The sequence below is a fragment of the Pithys albifrons genome, chromosome 2 (genome assembly GCF_047495875.1).
Source record: "Pithys albifrons albifrons isolate INPA30051 chromosome 2, PitAlb_v1, whole genome shotgun sequence".
NCBI classification, from domain to species: domain Eukaryota; kingdom Metazoa; phylum Chordata; class Aves; order Passeriformes; family Thamnophilidae; genus Pithys; species Pithys albifrons.
The window spans coordinates 67,972,442-67,989,696 of record NC_092459.1 but is presented as its reverse complement, the minus strand read 5'-3'; the positions used below and the strand labels follow the sequence as shown (position 1 = coordinate 67,989,696).

Genomic DNA, 17,255 nt, shown 5'->3' with positions numbered 1-17,255 from the left:
TTTTGGAGAACTTCTGTTCATGTTGACTGTGCTGGAACACTTTCTACTGTGTTTCTGAGAAGTTGTTGTGGGTGAGAATGCTGTTTTGTACTTGCAATATTTACCAAGCCTTTCTAACATTTTTGTGATGTGTTGTTTCTATTTCTTTTTCTAGGCTGATACAGCACTCTTTGGAGTGGAGTCTACTTTCTGTTTAATTTTTTTACAGATAATGAAGACAGTCTGTTACAGCTGGCAGTAATTACAAACTATTGCCAGCATGCTCAAATGGGAACTTCTAGGGTAGAGTAAGTTGAAGCAAATAAATATAAGGAAGTTATCATTTCATAGTGGTATTAGCCATGAAGCTTAATTATGCAGTTGGATAGTTTTGCCTTCATCAGTAATCCTGTCTGAAGCTGTGAAACTTCTGATGTCTACTGGAGCCCTGTATCATTTCTGTAAGTGGTGGGCTGGACTGGAATCATTCACCTTCTCAATTTCTACCTCCTGAGTCCTGCATTGTTTTGGGATTGCTACTGCTGCTATTTGAATCTTCATGCTCTCAGCAGCCACAGAACCTGACCATGCCTTGTATGCTCCCAAACCATAACAAATCTCTTGGTTGTTCTGTTCTGCTACAGAAGATGGGATTTAGGGGAGGGGAAAAAACTTACAAAAAAAAAAAAAAAGCTCTGTAATCTGCTCACTGTGTCTGCAATCCATTCTTGAGTTTTGAGGGACAGGTGGGCTGTAGAATTCATTTTGGTCAGATGCTGTGGCTCAGAAATGAGACATGAGGAATTTGTTCCTCTTATCTCTGTTGCTGTAGCATGGCTTCCCAGCAGACTTCCTGGTTTTAGTTTGGAAAGAGGCTGTTGGTGAGACTGGTTTTCTGAAGAAGTGGAACAAATGTCAAACCAACTGTATCATTAGGAGTGCTTCTGGTGCTTTTGGCCAGAATGGGCTGTGCAGTGCATGGGGGACTGAAAGGGGTGGTCATAATAGTGGCTGAGAGGAGCTCCAGCTGTTCTCACAGTAGTCACAACTGTTGCCTACCTTTGGACAAGTATCCTTGTACTGTTCTACTTCTCTACCAATTAACTGAAATACCAACTTTGAAATGTGTTGTAGCAATTCCTCCCTGTTCTTGGGGGAGACACTGAGGCTGGTGCAGGCCCCAATTGCTTTTCCAGGCTTGTGTGTCAGATGGAGGTGGCAAACCTCTCTGGCTGAGCTTGCCTTAGCCAGAAACCTGGTGTTAGAGGTAGCTATGAGTCATGGTCTAGCTAGTAGCTGAAATGGATTTATGGGGACATCTAGCCCAATTTAGATTTCTTGTGACAATTCTCCTTGCTTGTGTTTACTTGTTCCTCCTTTTTGTTGTGTCAGTGGGAGAAGTTTAGTTGCACCTGATCTGGACCCCAGATATGTCTTCTCTGCTGCTTCTCCATCCCAGCTGCCTGATCTTGCATGCAAGAGACAAAGCAGGGGACATTCATGATTTATTTACAGTTTTGGTAGGGATTTGTGCTCACTTCACTGGGATTGTACTGGAATGCAATTAACTGGCCTGCCTCATTGATTTTGACCCTCTTGACAGAGGGTCAAAAAATGATGAACAGCTGTATGGCTCAGGGGTAGAATAAGGCAAGGAAGGTGAAGTCTGGGGGCAATTATTTGGATGAAGAGGTAGATTTTTGAAAACTACTGCATAATGTAGCTTCTCTACTCTTAGGTTATTTGGCTGCACTATGTTAGAGCTATTTTCAGTGACCCAGAGTTTTGCATTTACTTAGTAATGCAAGTTTTCCCAAAGGTTGGTAGTAGTAGGTTATGCTTTTAAGTAGCATTACGAATATTTTAATCACATGAAGTTCTGTTTCTGAATCTCATCACCTTTCTCAGAAACAGCCTTACTTATCTCACAATCCAAACTGTAAAGGTTTTTATCATGGCAATCACCTTTTCTGTAACATGTTTATGAAGGGGCTTGTCTTTTTTCTGTGGCTGACCCGAAGTACTTTTGTGATTAGAAAGTGATTTTTTTTTGCAAACTTTGTTATAGGGAGTGATTTTAAAATCAATCAAACAAAAGCATCTACAAGCAGATTAGGAGAAACAAACAAAATTAATTCTATGGTTATGCTACAAAGTGGAAAAAGCCCCCAAAACAAAAGCAAAGCAGCAGTGAAGTTTTATAATGTTTTATTGATTAAACTGTCTTAAGCTAGTCTAGTTAGAGTGAGGAAACTGTGAATAAATAATAGAAAAGTTTATATGGCAGTGTAACTGTGGGAATAATACACATCACTCCTTATTAAATTTAAGAAAAAAGAACTTTAATTAGAAAATGGATATAAGAAGGATAACTGTTCTTAACTACTATATATATATATATATATAACTGTAGATATAGATATGACTATAAATAGATCAGAGCAAACTACTCCCCCAGCACCAAACAAAAAAGAACCCCCCCCCCAAAAAAAAAAATCCCCCCAAACAAAACTCCCCCCCTCTCCCCCTCTAGCTCAGGGTGCCCAGAGATGGAAGGGGGAAGGCAAGGAGCAGAGCCAGAAAAGAGCTCTCACCAGCTTAGCAAGCAATGGCTCCTTTTCTGCAGCTGCCCAGAACCGAAAGTCAGGCCAGCACACAGGCAAAAAACCTCTCCCACCCACAGATGCTGGGGTTCTGTTTCTCACCTCCACCTCACCATTAAGTTGGAATCTGAAAGTCATCAGCCATCTTTTGTCCTCAGTCCTGGCACTCCAACACCCAAATCTTTGTGTTGGTAGGGTGAGAAAAATTCTCTGAGGGACATCTCCCAACACCACCTTCCTTTGTTTGAACTTTTAACAACATAGTTTTTAAATACATGAAAGCAGTGATTGTTTATTTCAACGGGGGAGGGATAAGACACTTTGAAAGGGAAAAAAGCAAATTATTAAAGGCTTCAGCTTTAAAGTGTTTTTGTAAAAGTAATGTGAAATTTTATCAAGCCTGTTGTAAAGTAGTTGCAGTAAATGTCAGATACCTTTATAATGAATAGTAGAAAATGAGGCTCTGGAATGAATAGGTGAAAAACTACTATTCAGACCATGGATGAGACTGTAGGCCTGTTCGTACTGCAAGTTTAAGGTGTGATGCTTCAATAAGGTGATCAGTAATGTTATTGGTATAGTGTGTGCATCTGTTTTTAATCCTCAAATTACTTTAAAATTAGTTTGTAAACATAATGTTGACATTAAATATTCATGTGGGAATGCTGTGCTGCATATGTTGCATCACAGTAATTGTGAAGCAGGAGTTGTGTTTTGAGGCTTCATTTTTCTGGCTTGGGAATGTGTGATTTGCCAGTTAGTCTTACACAGAAAGATTTTTTGGAACATGCTGTACCTATGCTCTATATCTCAACCTTCACATAATTTAAGCTTTAAATCCACCTTAACACTTGGTTACATTGGTGACAGAAGCCATACTGGTCGAGGCAGAAGTAGTGCAGTTGGTCATTGTACCACCGTACTTGGAGAGGTACAAGATGGAGTTTCAGATGGGTGCTATGTGATTGCAGGCTAACTTTTGCACAGTATTTGCTGGATTTGCTTGCAAGGTTTCTGAGAGTTTTATTATCATATCTTAGTGGGTGGTGGCATTTGAAGAATAAAAGAATGCAATCCTTCTGTCCAGTGGAGCTTTGGTAATTACTCCTCCACACACTTGAGCTTAAATAACTGAGCCCAGTGTTTTCCATTTGACCTGGCAGAAGCCTGCAAAGTATACACACAGAAAACTTGTTGAAAAAGTATTGGAAAGAAACAAGTGAGGGTGTAAACATGCAACATTTTGTTGGCTTGCAAAATTGAATCAGTTAGTGCCCCTCAGTTGCTTACCACTGCTTCGTCTTCTTTCCACTATATCTACACTGACAGTAGTTTTTGTGAGCTTTCCTTAGCTGGAGTGGAGCTGAGCAAGGTGCCTATTAACCCAGCTGTTACTTACCCTCTTCAGCTGATGTGTGAGCTGCACTGCTCCCCAGTCTCTGTTTGGGAACCTGGACAGGTGGCTTCAGATGGTGCATTTTATTTGCAAAAGGATTTGCACCTAACCTTTTTCACTGCTGTTGGATCTCTGTGTACCATTGGATCTCTGTGTATCATTACTTTTAGAGAGACTTGGGGCTTTTTGGTATTTAGTCATGTGGGGCTTTTCTATCTTTAGGTAACAGTTCAATTGTGCCAAGTGCTTTTTCTCTCTTCCACACTCTTCTCCTTCCCCAGTCCCTTGATACACAGGAATGCTGTGCTAAACTGAAGAGCCCTCTCTCTGAGCATTTTAATTCTGCTTCTGTGGCCATAAGAAAGCAGGCTGATGCTGTTTAGCGCTTTGCTCTTTGTTCTTACGTTTCCTATTGCTAGTTAGGGGTGCAGTGTGGTGGTTCTGTGTTGCCATAGCTACTGTGTGATGGTCCTCTGCAAACTGACCTCAGCCTTGGAGTAGTTTATTAATCAGTTATTTTGCAGGTTTCAGTAGGCTCAATATTTAACAAATATTAACAAAGGACATGGTCTTACCTCATTCTTTTTCTTGCTGTGCTAATTGGTGAGTGTGCTGGTTTAAAGGTAAAACCAGTAGGAGAAATGAACCCAACACAAAAGAGATTATAAATCAGAGTTACAATTTAATAACAATACTACAATAAATGCAATGGCACAAAGAGAAATTGGTTTTAACCCACAAACCCCAGAAGTATGACCCAGCACCCTGGGGCTAGCCCCTGTGCTGAGCCCCATATGGTTCCCCCGAGTCCAAAGCAAAAGGAAGTGAAAAACAGTTGCAGTCTGGCCAAGAATGGTGGTCCTCCTCTGGATCTGATGAGTGGTACCAGAAGTCTCAAAAACCCCAAGACTGTAGATGTTCAGGTTCAGGGTGGGGAGTTCTACAATGGGTGATCTAACTATGAGTCATGGGGTATTTTCTGAATTGTTGATGGCCCGTTAGCAGATGCGCCCCCTCAGGCTGGGCGCGAAGGTGCTAACGACTTCTTTGAGGGTAGTTATCACAGCTCTTATCTCACAGGCTTCTTTAACACCCATCTTACATACTGAGAGGTTGGTTGTGCCCTGGACAGCTGCTGCAAATGGTCCATTGTTAACAGTTCATGGGAAATGGCGTAGAGGGTTTAGAATGTACAGCTTTGGTCACACCCATACAGTGGTCTCAGTTGCTGAACCAGGACAGTGAGGGAGAGGAGAAAGAAGGCCATTAATTTTAACAATACACAACTGTGGTGTAATGAATTTTTAAAAAATATTTTGTAGAGTATTATATCTACCAAAGTATCTGAATGTTGAACAGTCTACGGAAATTTATTCTCTGGCCTTATTGCAGTCTTGGTAACGTTATTCACTGAAAGGTTTGCAATTTGTAGCTGTTAAAAGGAGATCAGTGGCTAAAGGTTGTGAATGCTGTGTAAGCTTTTAGCTGTGAGTGCCAATTTAACTATTGGGACAAATTCACAAGAGATGTAGTAAGTCTGCAGTTAGGCAGAGGCTCTTAAGAGGGTTGAACTGGAGTAGGTTTTATGGTTTTGTTTTTGTTGGGGTTTTTTGTTTGGGTTTTATCTGTTTTTTTTTTTTTTTTTTTTTTTTTTTTTTTGATAAAGGGGCCTTTTATGAAAGTAAAGGCTCATACAGTGGCAGCAGTGTAGGTGACTTTATGATGTGTTTCTGTAGTTTAAAAAATTCTGAGTTACTGCTCTGGCATCACACAAAAGGAATGGTACAGTGCCTGCTCTAAAGCTGGGAAGTGTGTGGTCCCCAGGGGCTGTGGGGCAGCTCCAGGACCATGGGTTGGGTGTGTGCACCCGAGCTGTGCATGGTGTCGCTGTGCTGCATCCTGAATACCCAGTGCAGCCTCCTTGTACAGAGCTGAGTAGATGTGTTTTGGATTGATGGGGTTCTTAATAGGCTTGACTCCAGTCAACACAAACAAGTAAAACTTCTTGTATGTATTTGTCAAAATGTGCTAATGGACAAGAAACTGCTTTTAGGAAGGCTGTTCCTGAGCTGCTTGTGATCAGCTATATAACCATAGGGAACAGACTTAGTTTTATTCTTCTTAATTTTAGGGTTCCTCTGATTCTCACTGATTTTTTAGCTTTCTGGACTAGAAGATAGCCTGTTTAGTTTAGGGAGCTCTCTCCAGTGCTCTGCATGTTCAGGGAAGGAATGGGGTGACTTGAGGCTCCTAATAATGTAGGCTTTCTGCAGATCCCTCTTTTTCAGGTGAGCAAAACTGCCAGTCTCCAGCGTGGTAACTGTGCAATCCAAGGAACTTCGGTAAGAGTTCAGGGAAAAGGCAGAGCAGCTCTGCCCAATGCTGTTCCTCTTTGTCCTCTGTGGCTTTTTGTTGTGGAAAAGGATGAATAAAATACATTGTTGCAAACGGGAAGGGAAGTAGACTGTCTGGGTGGAAGAAATTGAATGCTACCTTTAAGACAACTGGTAATGTGTATACTTGGGACAGCTCAGTGTCAGTACACAAATAAACAGTGTACTTTAAATGGTACAGCTGAAGAGTTAATGTCTTGGAGGGTGCTGTTTGATCACCCGTGCATTGTTACAGGGCATTAACAAAAAAGAAAAGCAAACTTCTAGTTGTTTGGAGCTGCAGTTGTTGGTGGCACCATGATAACCATGAATGTGTCATTGCTTGGGCTCTGCCACTTTTGAAATACACCTCTAATTTATTTAACTGTGATTATCTCCCCTTCTTCCCCTTGTGGTAGGAGATGGAGGTTTTAGCTTTAGAATGAGGGTTGTGGTTGCAGCCCTAGCTGGTAGAGGTGTCTTCAGTGAAGGTCTGAAGGCTTTGGCAAGTGGGGAGGGGCATGTGCTTTCTCCAGAGCTGCTCTCCAGGCTTCCTCATGTGTTCTTCCCCTCTGCTCAGCTTGAGGCAAATGCCAGTGCATAGCCCTGTGCAGTCTGCATGGGGAAAGCTGGCAGAGTTTAAAAAGAGTCTATCAGAATATACTTTCTAAGGAAAAAGTCCCTGTGTGATTTAGAAGGAAGTTTTGCGGTGTTTGTTCTTGGAGGAACAGACATTTACAAAAGGAGTGACAGGAAGAGAGTACAAGTAAATTGTTTTATTTATATGCTTGCCTAAACCATTGCTTCCAAAGCTCTAGATTGTGTTCTGGTACATGAAGGGCAAAAGAATAAGATGCTTCTTAGAGGCAGTCTCGTTTTCTGAAGCAGTTTCTGACACTGAAGAGTGTTGAAGGCAGTGCTCTGTCCTGGGTGGAGTTGGTTATCATCAGCTCTTGGCTGCCAAGTTGAACCCAGGCTTCCTAGTCTCTTCCACTGCAGCAGGGCAAGTGGTTTGGAGAACTGTAAACCACCAGAATTGCTGGTTGGAGGAGCTGGAGCAGCTCAAAGTCATGGTCACTCTCCTGAGCTTGGGCTCATACGTGTTATACCCCAGAATACAAGCACTCAAGTGTTGAGTTGTGCATCTGGCATGGATTGATTGGGATTTGTTATAAACTTGCCCATGAATGGGCAAGAAAGCTTGCTTTGGAAGGTGTGCTCAGCATTTTAAGTGGGAAGCAAGATATAGGAGGCTCCTACTTCTCCTATGAACCTGCTGTCTCTCTGGGCTGCTGGAAACAGGTGGTCCAGGATGTTTTGTGAAAAGTAGGTGCTGGTTGCTTTGTGGTTGGGTTTCATGGGTATGAGTATAATGTAAGCAATGCTTTTGGAAGACTACTGTTTTCTACAGGTTTTCTCAGTATTTACATTCAAGACATTCCCTTATATCTATACAAGAGGAAAGGGAAGCTGTAAAATAAACTTTGAAACAGAGTGACTAAAATTATGGTGATTCTTGAAAGGTGTCACAATTTATCTATAGTTGCTACTATTATTTCTTTTTCAAGATGACTTGGTTATTTCTGCCAGCCACAGACACACTGTTTCACATGTGTCAAGTGCAGCATGGCTCAAGTGCTGCCTTTATGAGCACTGAGAAGATCTGTTTTATTTGTACTGCAGTGCTTCAATAGCTGCCATGCTCAAAACTCTGCTCCTCTTCCACATTGGCAAGGGCATTTACTGTGTTGATAATTCCCTTTTCAGGAAAAAGCTTTATATTGACATGAACCTGCTGTGTGAAAGGAGGTTTCAATAGAATTGCTAAAAACTGTTACCCATCTGAAGTTTCTGGTGCTGTGAGCTTCCTGGAAGCAGAGATTAAACTAATAACCAGGTTACATAAAAATGCAGTAGGCACTTGAAACATTACTTTCTGTTCAAGTTCCTGTTACCTTTTCACCCTCCTCCTCCTCCTCAGCATTGCCTCAAAGCTCTTGTTATCTTGCTCAAACAAGTATTGTGTGGTCTACTGATTCAAAACATGTTTGTCAAGCCAGCAAAAATAAAGTTCTGTCATGTTGTTGTGGTGAAATAAAACAACCTCAACAAAATTACGGGATGCTAATGTCCCACAGCATGAGAAATGCTTAACTGGATGCTCATTGTGGCAGTGTTATAAAGGGTAGGACTAAACAGCTAGCACAGGAACCCTGTTAGAGTGTGGTCCTCATCTAGGACGGAGGAGGCTCTTTGCTTGTGTGTGATGTGAGAAGGAAGGTAAAGAAAGGAACTCTGTACCTCTTTGTTCTGCTCCCATAAGAAGTCCTGTAGTTTTGTTTTTTTCTCTGCCACAAAACCCAGCCTTTCTCTGTGGACTTATCTGGAAGAGTAGAAGTTCAGAGCAGGGTTAACCAGGACCTACTTGGAACGAAGCTGAAAGGAGACAGGCTCTGAAAAAGAAGCCAGTTTCCTCTTCTCAGAGTCAAGGCATTCAAGGCTCTTGGAAGGCTCCCAGAAGGCAAAGAAATGGGAACCAATCTTACTCAAGATTGTCTTGCATACAGAGGATTTTTATAATTAAAGGATGTTGCCCTCTGCTCCCATTGTTGTTTGCTTCTGTGAACTTTGGTTTTACACTGAGCCCAGTGCTGACTTTGTGCATGCTGGGGCTGTGATAGAGAAGTGATCTTGAGTATTTTTATTTATTTGTTTGTTTGTTAAATCTTTCCACCCCTACCTCTCTGCTTTTTTGCTTTCCCATTTCCTGCTGTGTGGACTGAGCTATAGCTGGGGTAGTGTTTCACGTGTGAAGTGTGGCATTCAAACCTTCTCTTTAACAAGGACTGAAGTGCCACCTAAGCTCCAGCCTTACTGAAAACTGTTAAAGCAGACTTGTCATGTGTTGAGCATAGCCTTGTTCTTCATGCTTTGTTATACATGGGCAAACATAAGATGATGTGATTTCTAGTTACTGGACATCTAGTTAGGCTTCACTCTACTTCTGTCTTCCCACCATAGTTTCAGCTGGTCTGTTTGGCTGGTCTTTTTTATCATACATGATAAGAAGACGAGGCAGCCAGCCAGCTGCTGTTGAACTATAATAGGGCCAGTGGTATGTACAAAATTTGATTACTGCTGTCAACACCAGAGAGAGTAGAAGAGAGCACATACTCCAGTCACAGAGCTGCTAAATAAATGGCCAATTGAATTCAGTAGTAGTAGTAGGAAAAAGACCATCTTCTCCTAATGAATGAAGTGGGTTGTGGGCAGACAGTATGCTAGTGTGTTGAACTCTTGAGTTTGTTTTAAAAAAAATCTTCTTTTACCTTGTTCAAAGATTACTTTGCCCAGAAATTTATATTTCTTTTTTACTCATCAGCTTTTGTGATTAACCCATGGATTTCCCACCCAATACTTCAGGTTTTGGCAGAGGCTATAGCTTCACTTTTTAAAATTCAGCTTTGAAAATATTCCTGACATCCTAACTAAAATCTTTGCAGATGGGTTCTGATCTGAAACTATTTAATGTTAATAATTCTATTTCCATTTACTGAAGAGATGCACTATGTTTAAAAAACAAACAACAACACCCTCTTGATAAATATTCTCAGTGTGTATTCTTATTGAAATGTTGGATTTTTGAGGTAAAACTTGCTGTTAGATTAAAGCAGTTTCTCTAATGTACTGCTGTAGCTGCTGATGGCAAGGCAGAGCTTGAGAACCGAGGTTCTCTAGAAGCTCTGGTCTATCAGTGATTTCTTTCAGTCCCTCTAATAGCTTCACCTTGAAGTTCAAGGGACTGGTGGAGTCTGAGATTGGTGTTTCTCTAACTGCTCTTGCTGGCATCAAACGGTGTTTGTTTGTTTGTTTGGTTTTTTTAATGTGGGAAATACTGTAACAAAGTAGCTTACTTCTGAAACTGGTGCTTACTCTTTAATCTTGGCAAGTGTGGATGGGCCTTATTTTGGAGTGGCAAGGACCAAGGTGAGATGAGGTATTGGATCAACAGGAGAGCATTCTTAGGGAATTCAGACCAGTCTCGTCAAGACCTGAAAAAAGGAAGTCCTGGTGGTGTTGGTAAGACTTTGGGCATTCATGGCTGTCTGCTAATCTCATTGTTTTCTTAGTGGAGTTGGCAGCACCTTTTTGTTTTTTGCTTGTGAAGTGCTTAGCACAGTAAGGTTTATATTTGTATTTACTATGGCAAAATACATCCTTGTGAGTTTCTAAAATAAAAATCCTAGATTTAAAGCTTTTATTCCCTCTCCATGTTGCTTTTGTTTGCATGGTTCACAGAAATGTTTGGATACAAATGTCTGATTTAGCTCCCTGAATGTATGGTTGCCTTTATTCATGGAAACAAAACTCCTTTTGTGTGAAGTCTTTCAGCCTTCAACTTTGAGGAATTCTTAAAACTGGGAAAAAAATCTCCAACCCACACAACTAAGTAGGACCAATTCCTGGCTTATAAAAATATAAGAAAAAAAATCTGATCTTTATTTTTCCCTCTTCCCCTCCTCTAAATAGTGTCTGGTGTGTGACATAGTAAACTCTCCTAACTGAATATTAATGGAGGGATGAGAGCAGTATTTAGAGCACTTATCTGATAGCATAATGCAATAAGACAAGCAAATCAAACAGTGTCTGTCTTTCTGCTTTTGAAACCAATTCAGCTGTTTAGAATTCTCCTCTCCAGCCATAGGCTTGTAGTTATGTGTAATAGTTAATCTCTTCTTGCATTACTTTGTGACTAGTGGAATTCTGTACAGTTCAATATCCTAAAGGGTGCAATCTAGAGTTGCGTGTCTCTTATAACTACAGAATTTGTAGTCCTCTTAATCTGATTATAAAGTTGGCAAGAGGATTTTGAAGATAAATTGAATTTTCTTTCTGTACTGGTGGGAAGCACAGTTTAAAGGCCCACTTGTAAAATAACTCTGATGCTATCGTAGCCTTGCAGGACTAACCTCCTGCTTTACTTTTCTGTGCTCTGTTGTACTTGGAATTACTGCACAGTCTAAAGGGCATGCCTAAATCAGGGTTTGTAATTTTTGACTTGGAGGTTTCTTTGTAGGACATCTTTCCTATGCTGAAATCTTGTGTTTAAAATCTGTGCTGCTTTGAAAGGTTGTTACAAGAGTTGTTCTGGTATCTCATTCTGTCGAGTATGTGGAAAAGGCATTATGAACATACTGAAAACTTGTTACAAAGTAAATGATAAAAATATTTAGGATTTCTAAAATGAGCATGGTATTTGACCAGACGGGTTGGTTTGAACAGAAAAGGAAAATTGCCACCTGCTTTCCAGTGAATTTAACTTGCCACTTCTCAGAAAACTAGTGTCTTCCTGTTTTCATACGGAGTAACAAAGCAGCATGTCATCTGTTTTTTAAAGAGAAAAGCAGTCTCAATTACCTTGAAGTCCATTACTTGTTTACGTGCAGCCTTTCCACAAAGGTTTGTTTCCTGACTGGTTTTGTCAGTCACTGTGTGGCTGAACGTGTCAAACCCTCTCTGGAGAACCAGTGCTTCCCTCCCCCTTGAATCCCAGCATGCAGTTCTTGCATGGGTACTAGCGTGTACTTCCTCTGCATCTTCACTTTCCTGTTATTCAAAGACTGAGCTTGATCATGAATGTTCACACAGCCAAAAAAGTTATGTGGAAAAAGTACAAGATTGCTGTGTCTCAGGATACCGATAGACAGACCCGTTACCCTCCACTGGGTGAGTGCTTACCTGTGTTCTGAAGGCTGTGCTACTTGGAGGGATCCAGCAACAGGGGTCTGGTTTTATCTTCTACACCTGATGCAAGCTGCTTTTCTTAACTTTGTTAAAGTTAGTTAACTCTACAGGCTATGGAAGGCATGGCAGGAAACAACAGGCAAAGACTGTATTCTGTGGCACTGGTTCATTTTAAGTACTGTGTGTGAGCTCTGGCTGTGTCACACCTGCAGCCACAAGATCCTGTTGGTAATGCTTGTGTTGTGGGCTTCCCTTTCACCTATATCTGAAACCTAACATGGCATAAATTCTATTGCTGTTCTGTCTGATTGAAAGTCTTAATGCCTCCAATTTCCTTAAACTATGTGTTAGGTTTCAGTGATTTTAATATTTAGTTGTTTTGATTCTTTACAGTTCTGTTTACTGTGTCTTTTGGGACTTTCGAATGTATATGCTTATATTTACCCCTCATAGGTTTTTCTCCCCATATTGATGGTATCTCAAGAGAACAGTATTTTCTGTAATTTGGAAGGAATATGTTTTGTGAAGGGGGCTTTGGAAGAGAAGAAATTGGAAATATTACTCTTTCCTTTTCTTCCTGCTATCTCTGCTGTTTTGTGACCAGGGCTAAGTAACATAGATTGGTAAGGACAAGACAATTTCAGGATTCCTAGTACCTGTGAATATACTGTTTAGATACAGTAGTTGACAGTTGGGGGCTTCTTATTTTGTGAATTGGTGTCAGTACTTCATGGATGCGGCACCTGCTGATAATAATGAATTTGATCTCTTTAACTTGACTTTTGATGTATGTTTTTTGGTACAAAGCTGAAATCTGAATATTGGTTTTTAGAAAGAGAAACAAAAATCCTCCTATTATGTATCAGTGTCATGGCTAACTTTAGAATAAAATGTTGGGTTGGGACTCTGATCTCATGTATGTTTACTTCTAGAACAATGAGTTGGATTTGGATATAAGCCAGTTGAGTTGAGAGCAGAAGCTTTTCCTTTGTGGCTCAGTCCAAACTCTCTTAAAACGGACAAAAATGTCAAGAAAACTCAGTAATATGAGTGCAGTTGCTTTTGACTGACTCTGGGGAGCTCAGGAAATTATAGATTGGAGAGATCTGGGGTTCTTAAAATCTGCACGTATTCAACCTGCTAATGTGAGACAGCTGCAGTTGATCACTCTTGGAAGGTTAAAAGCAGGGGAAAATCAGTCTGCTTGCATTTTATCCTGGGCTGTTGTTCAGGGAAGATGTTTGTTCTGGCTCTGTCTGTATTGGTTTGGGTTTTCCAGGAATATTTCTTGGATTTTTAACTTTTATTGTTCTATTTTTAGAAGAGCAAAACTTGGGGCAGATGTTATAGCCAGCCATACTGGCTATAATCAACTGATGAACACTGCAGTTGTAAAACCTCTGAAGTGTTCGTTAGGGGCATCGGTGTCTGAGGTTTTCTGTCTCAATCCCTCGGCTCTTTTTAACATGTAAGTGCCAGTGTGTACACACATGTAATATTTGTTCATGATTGTATTTATGGATGATTTCTCTGGCTCCTGCTCTAGCTGGGGCTAGGCTAAGGTGTAAATCTTCTGGCTGAGTATCAGCTACATGCTTGCTCAGGTGTTTTATATGATTGAGGAGTGTTTAGTGTTTTTCAAAGCTTATTTAACTCTCAGCTGAGTTTCCTCAGGTTTTAAAAGCACATATATCATGACTGATATATTGCAATTGTAATTTTTATTAATCAAGAAGCAGGATTTTTTCAGGAAATGCCTTGCATTATACTCTTCCTCTCTCTTAATAAAGTGTAGGAACTGTAGATTTGCGTTCCAGGAGAGTCACAGTTTTCAATTTACTGTCACCTGCTCATTTTTTTTAATACTATGTATTTGGAGGCTGTGAGTGACTTGGGGCTTTGCATGCTTCTTAGTGTGCTGGAAATGTACAGAGGAGAAAAAAAATCTGAAAAAGCTACAAGTTGAGAGGCATGAAAGGGAAAATAGAAAAAATTGAAGGTAATAATTAAATCAGGAGCTATGAAGGGAAAATATTTTTCTCAGAGGACAGGATTTTTAATGACACAGTACTAGAAATACTCAAATGGGGAAAAATGGGTGGAGAAGATGGGAGGGGGTGTGTGTGTGTTTAATTGTTCATGTCCTTTTGCTTTTCACAGAAATCCAAGGAGACTTCTGAGAAGTTTAGGAAGCACCTTGTGTGCACCTCTCTGGCGAGAAGGTTTAAGTTGTTGCTGCTCGTAAATGTTGCACTGTCAGCAGAGGTGCATCCTGTGCTTTTTTGGTTGTCTGCTTGCTGTGACAATTGGTGGGAACCAGAGGAAGGGAGGTTGAAGCTCATGTCTGATAAAGTATTTGTATGTAAATTAATTAGTTTAGGTGAAACCAAAATGTCCTTTGAAGCCTAAACAACATGAATGTGTTTAGTCAGAGATTGGTTTATGGCCTAAAACATACTAAATAATTTAGCTCATCTAATGGGATATCCTTTCTTAATGTTTAATCTCTTAACCTCTTAAGCTCTCAAGTTGGTGAGAGGTGCTGTGGGAGGTGGTGGCACTGCTATGCTACTGGTGCCTAACTGGAACCAAAGCATGTTCTTTATTTGGGAGAGATAAAAAGAAAGTATCTTTTAATTTCTTCACCTGTTCAAACAAATGGACTTTCTTCATTGCTGTTCCATGTCATGTGGGATAATTTATATTCTTCCAGGAAAACTTCTGAAACTGTTCCAGGAAAGTGATTGGACTACTTTGTGTTTATATATATAGATACTCCACTGTTGTAGCACTGTTTGATGTGATTGTTTTCTTAAATCATTTTTTACCTCAGTTACCTCATTACTCACATGGATGTCACCCTGTTATTTGAGGGGAGGCTACTTAACCTATATTATGAAGGCAGAAAAACATGCCAGTTCTGTGAAAACTTCTGAAAGGGGTTGCTTTGTAGCACTGTTTCCCTAAAATGTCAACTCCTGAAGTCAGTAAAGCATTCTGCTGTACTTGAATAATGTATGTTAGCATCTTAGCATTATGCAACTAGATACTGTTTTGTTATTTTATTCATACAGTTGTCAACAGAAGCAAGAGATCAATTTACATTTTATTATGTGAACTAATTGTGTGGCTGCCACCCCAGTGATTGAAATGGGTTATTTTTTCATAGGCATAGACAGTGATGGCAATGACACGACAGGCATTTTGGAAGTGCATAGTTGTAGAGCAACTCAAAACTCTGCATTTAGCTTGTCTTGCCATTTCTGTATTCTTTCTTGCTCCAGTAGTCTCCCTCTGGAAATCCCAGGAGCACTAGCCTATAAATGAAAAGCTTCCTTTCAGGTGAGAAGGAATTCATCTGTGTTCCCACAAGATATATGCACTGATAGCAGCTTGAAATTATTTATGAGAACATGCTAGATGTTACAACAGTCAAAATTTTATTTGTTATTGTTCATATTACTGTAAGCTCTGGGTGGGTTAGTTGCTTAGTAGAGCCATGCTGGACTCCAAATCTGTTTGATGTCAAACAACTCTGGCTTTTAAACACCTGAAAATGGTATATTTCCTTTTGGGCAGCATGTGATGAAGGATGTGTTCTGAAATAGAGCATAGCTGTAGATAAAAACAGGTTATGTAGTAATTACATCATATTATATAGTTGTCTTTTGGGACTTCACATGAACTGATTTTCATGAACTGAAAGACTTAAAAAACCCCTCCTCTTATGTATATTAAACTATTAAATGCACATGCATACTGAAAAAGTGGAAAATATTTTCTATCGGCTTGTAGCACATCCCTTTTGTAAACTGCAGGGGAGTGTTTTGCTGCTGGATGCAGCCTGTGCCCCTCTGCATTGTGCTGGATGGAGTGGTGCCCGTGACTCACTCCTGCCGTACGGAGAAACCGTGTTCCATCAAACGGTGAATAATCTGCCGCTGGTCCACTTTTATGTTTTCACTGAAATGGTATGACCCTTAAGTCGAGGGCTCCATATGCTTCCTGCCCTCGTCCCTGATGAATAGGGCAGGAATTGGCAGCAGTGTGGTCTGCTATGTGACCTCATTTGTGTGGCGTCTGGGTGGAGCGCGCCCTAATCTTCACTAAGCGAGCGGCTGAGAAAGCGAATTGCAGTAATTCCCTGGCTGAGCCTTCCAGCGGGTAAAAAACGGGCTTATGCTTTAGGGCAAGGAGGTGCCTTTACTCTGACACTTGTTGCATACTGAGATGAATATCTAAGTGTTCAGAAAAGCAGCAAACGTTTTAAGGGTTCTCTGCAGAAATTAGGGAATATGCTGTCCAAGTTCTGTGCTGTGCAGGAGGGCAGTCAATAGCTTTCCCCTTGTGTCTGCCCCAGTCAAACCTGGCACAAACAGTGTGCACTGACAATCCTTGGTAATATTTGACAGATAAAAGAGCATTTAGTATTGCTTGTGCAGATGGAAGCAGAATGGCTGTATCTGTCTTGCTGAATTTGACTACAGTGTGGATTTTGTACTGTGGTTATGAAATATCTCCTCTTAATTGAGATAAAATACTGCTCAAGCTTAACTGTTCTGGGTCTGATTAACTTGAAATTAGAGCCTGATATATACTAACTTAATACAGGTGCAATATTCAGTTATATACGTGGGATGTGAAGAGAGCTGGGCAGGTAATAGAGCCACGACCATGTCAAAATCACCTATTTCTCCCTGTTCTAGTAAACTGGCTAGAAGGAGTGCACTGAATTTCCTAGCTATGAGGCTAACTTCTTAAAGAGATGTGATGACCAGGCAGATCCTGTCCCTGCCTATCCCCTCTTGTGCTGGTGACTGGTTCCAGCCCAGTGCTTTTTTTGAGGTTGCCCCTGAGCTGTTCCCCAACATCAAGGCCTCAGGACCGCCTGCCTTGGGTTGAAAAGAGAGCATTCTGCTTGGCTTCCTGAGCTGCTAAAGTCCAGTCTTTCAATAGTGCTTCGTTTTCTCTCAGCTGTAGTTTTCCCCTGCTAAAATTGTACGGCTCAATCATTTTAAGCTTCAGATTATTTCAAAAGGTTCTTAGCTGGTTTAATACCTTGTAATGGAAAGTATTTTAAAGCAATTCATAATTTCAATGGTCTGCACAGAATGTTTTAACTTCTGCTCTTAACTCATCTTTAGTAAAATCAATATTTAC

General features: G+C 40.6%; 1 protein-coding gene across 6 annotated transcripts in view; it reads left to right on the top strand.

Annotated features, from left to right (window-relative positions):
• Nucleotides 1-17,255, top strand: part of UTRN (utrophin) — a 386,042-nt gene that overhangs the window by 34,134 nt on the left and 334,653 nt on the right. For 3 of the 6 annotated variants that reach the window (XM_071549383.1, XM_071549385.1, XM_071549379.1), the window contains exon 1: nucleotides 11,971-12,077. The exons of the other annotated variants lie outside the window; for them this stretch is intronic. In XM_071549383.1, coding sequence (XP_071405484.1) covers nucleotides 11,984-12,077 — 94 coding nt within the window. In that variant the 5' untranslated portion in view covers nucleotides 11,971-11,983. Of the gene's footprint in view, nucleotides 1-11,970; nucleotides 12,078-17,255 lie in introns of those variants that run through there. 6 annotated transcript variants of the gene reach the window in all.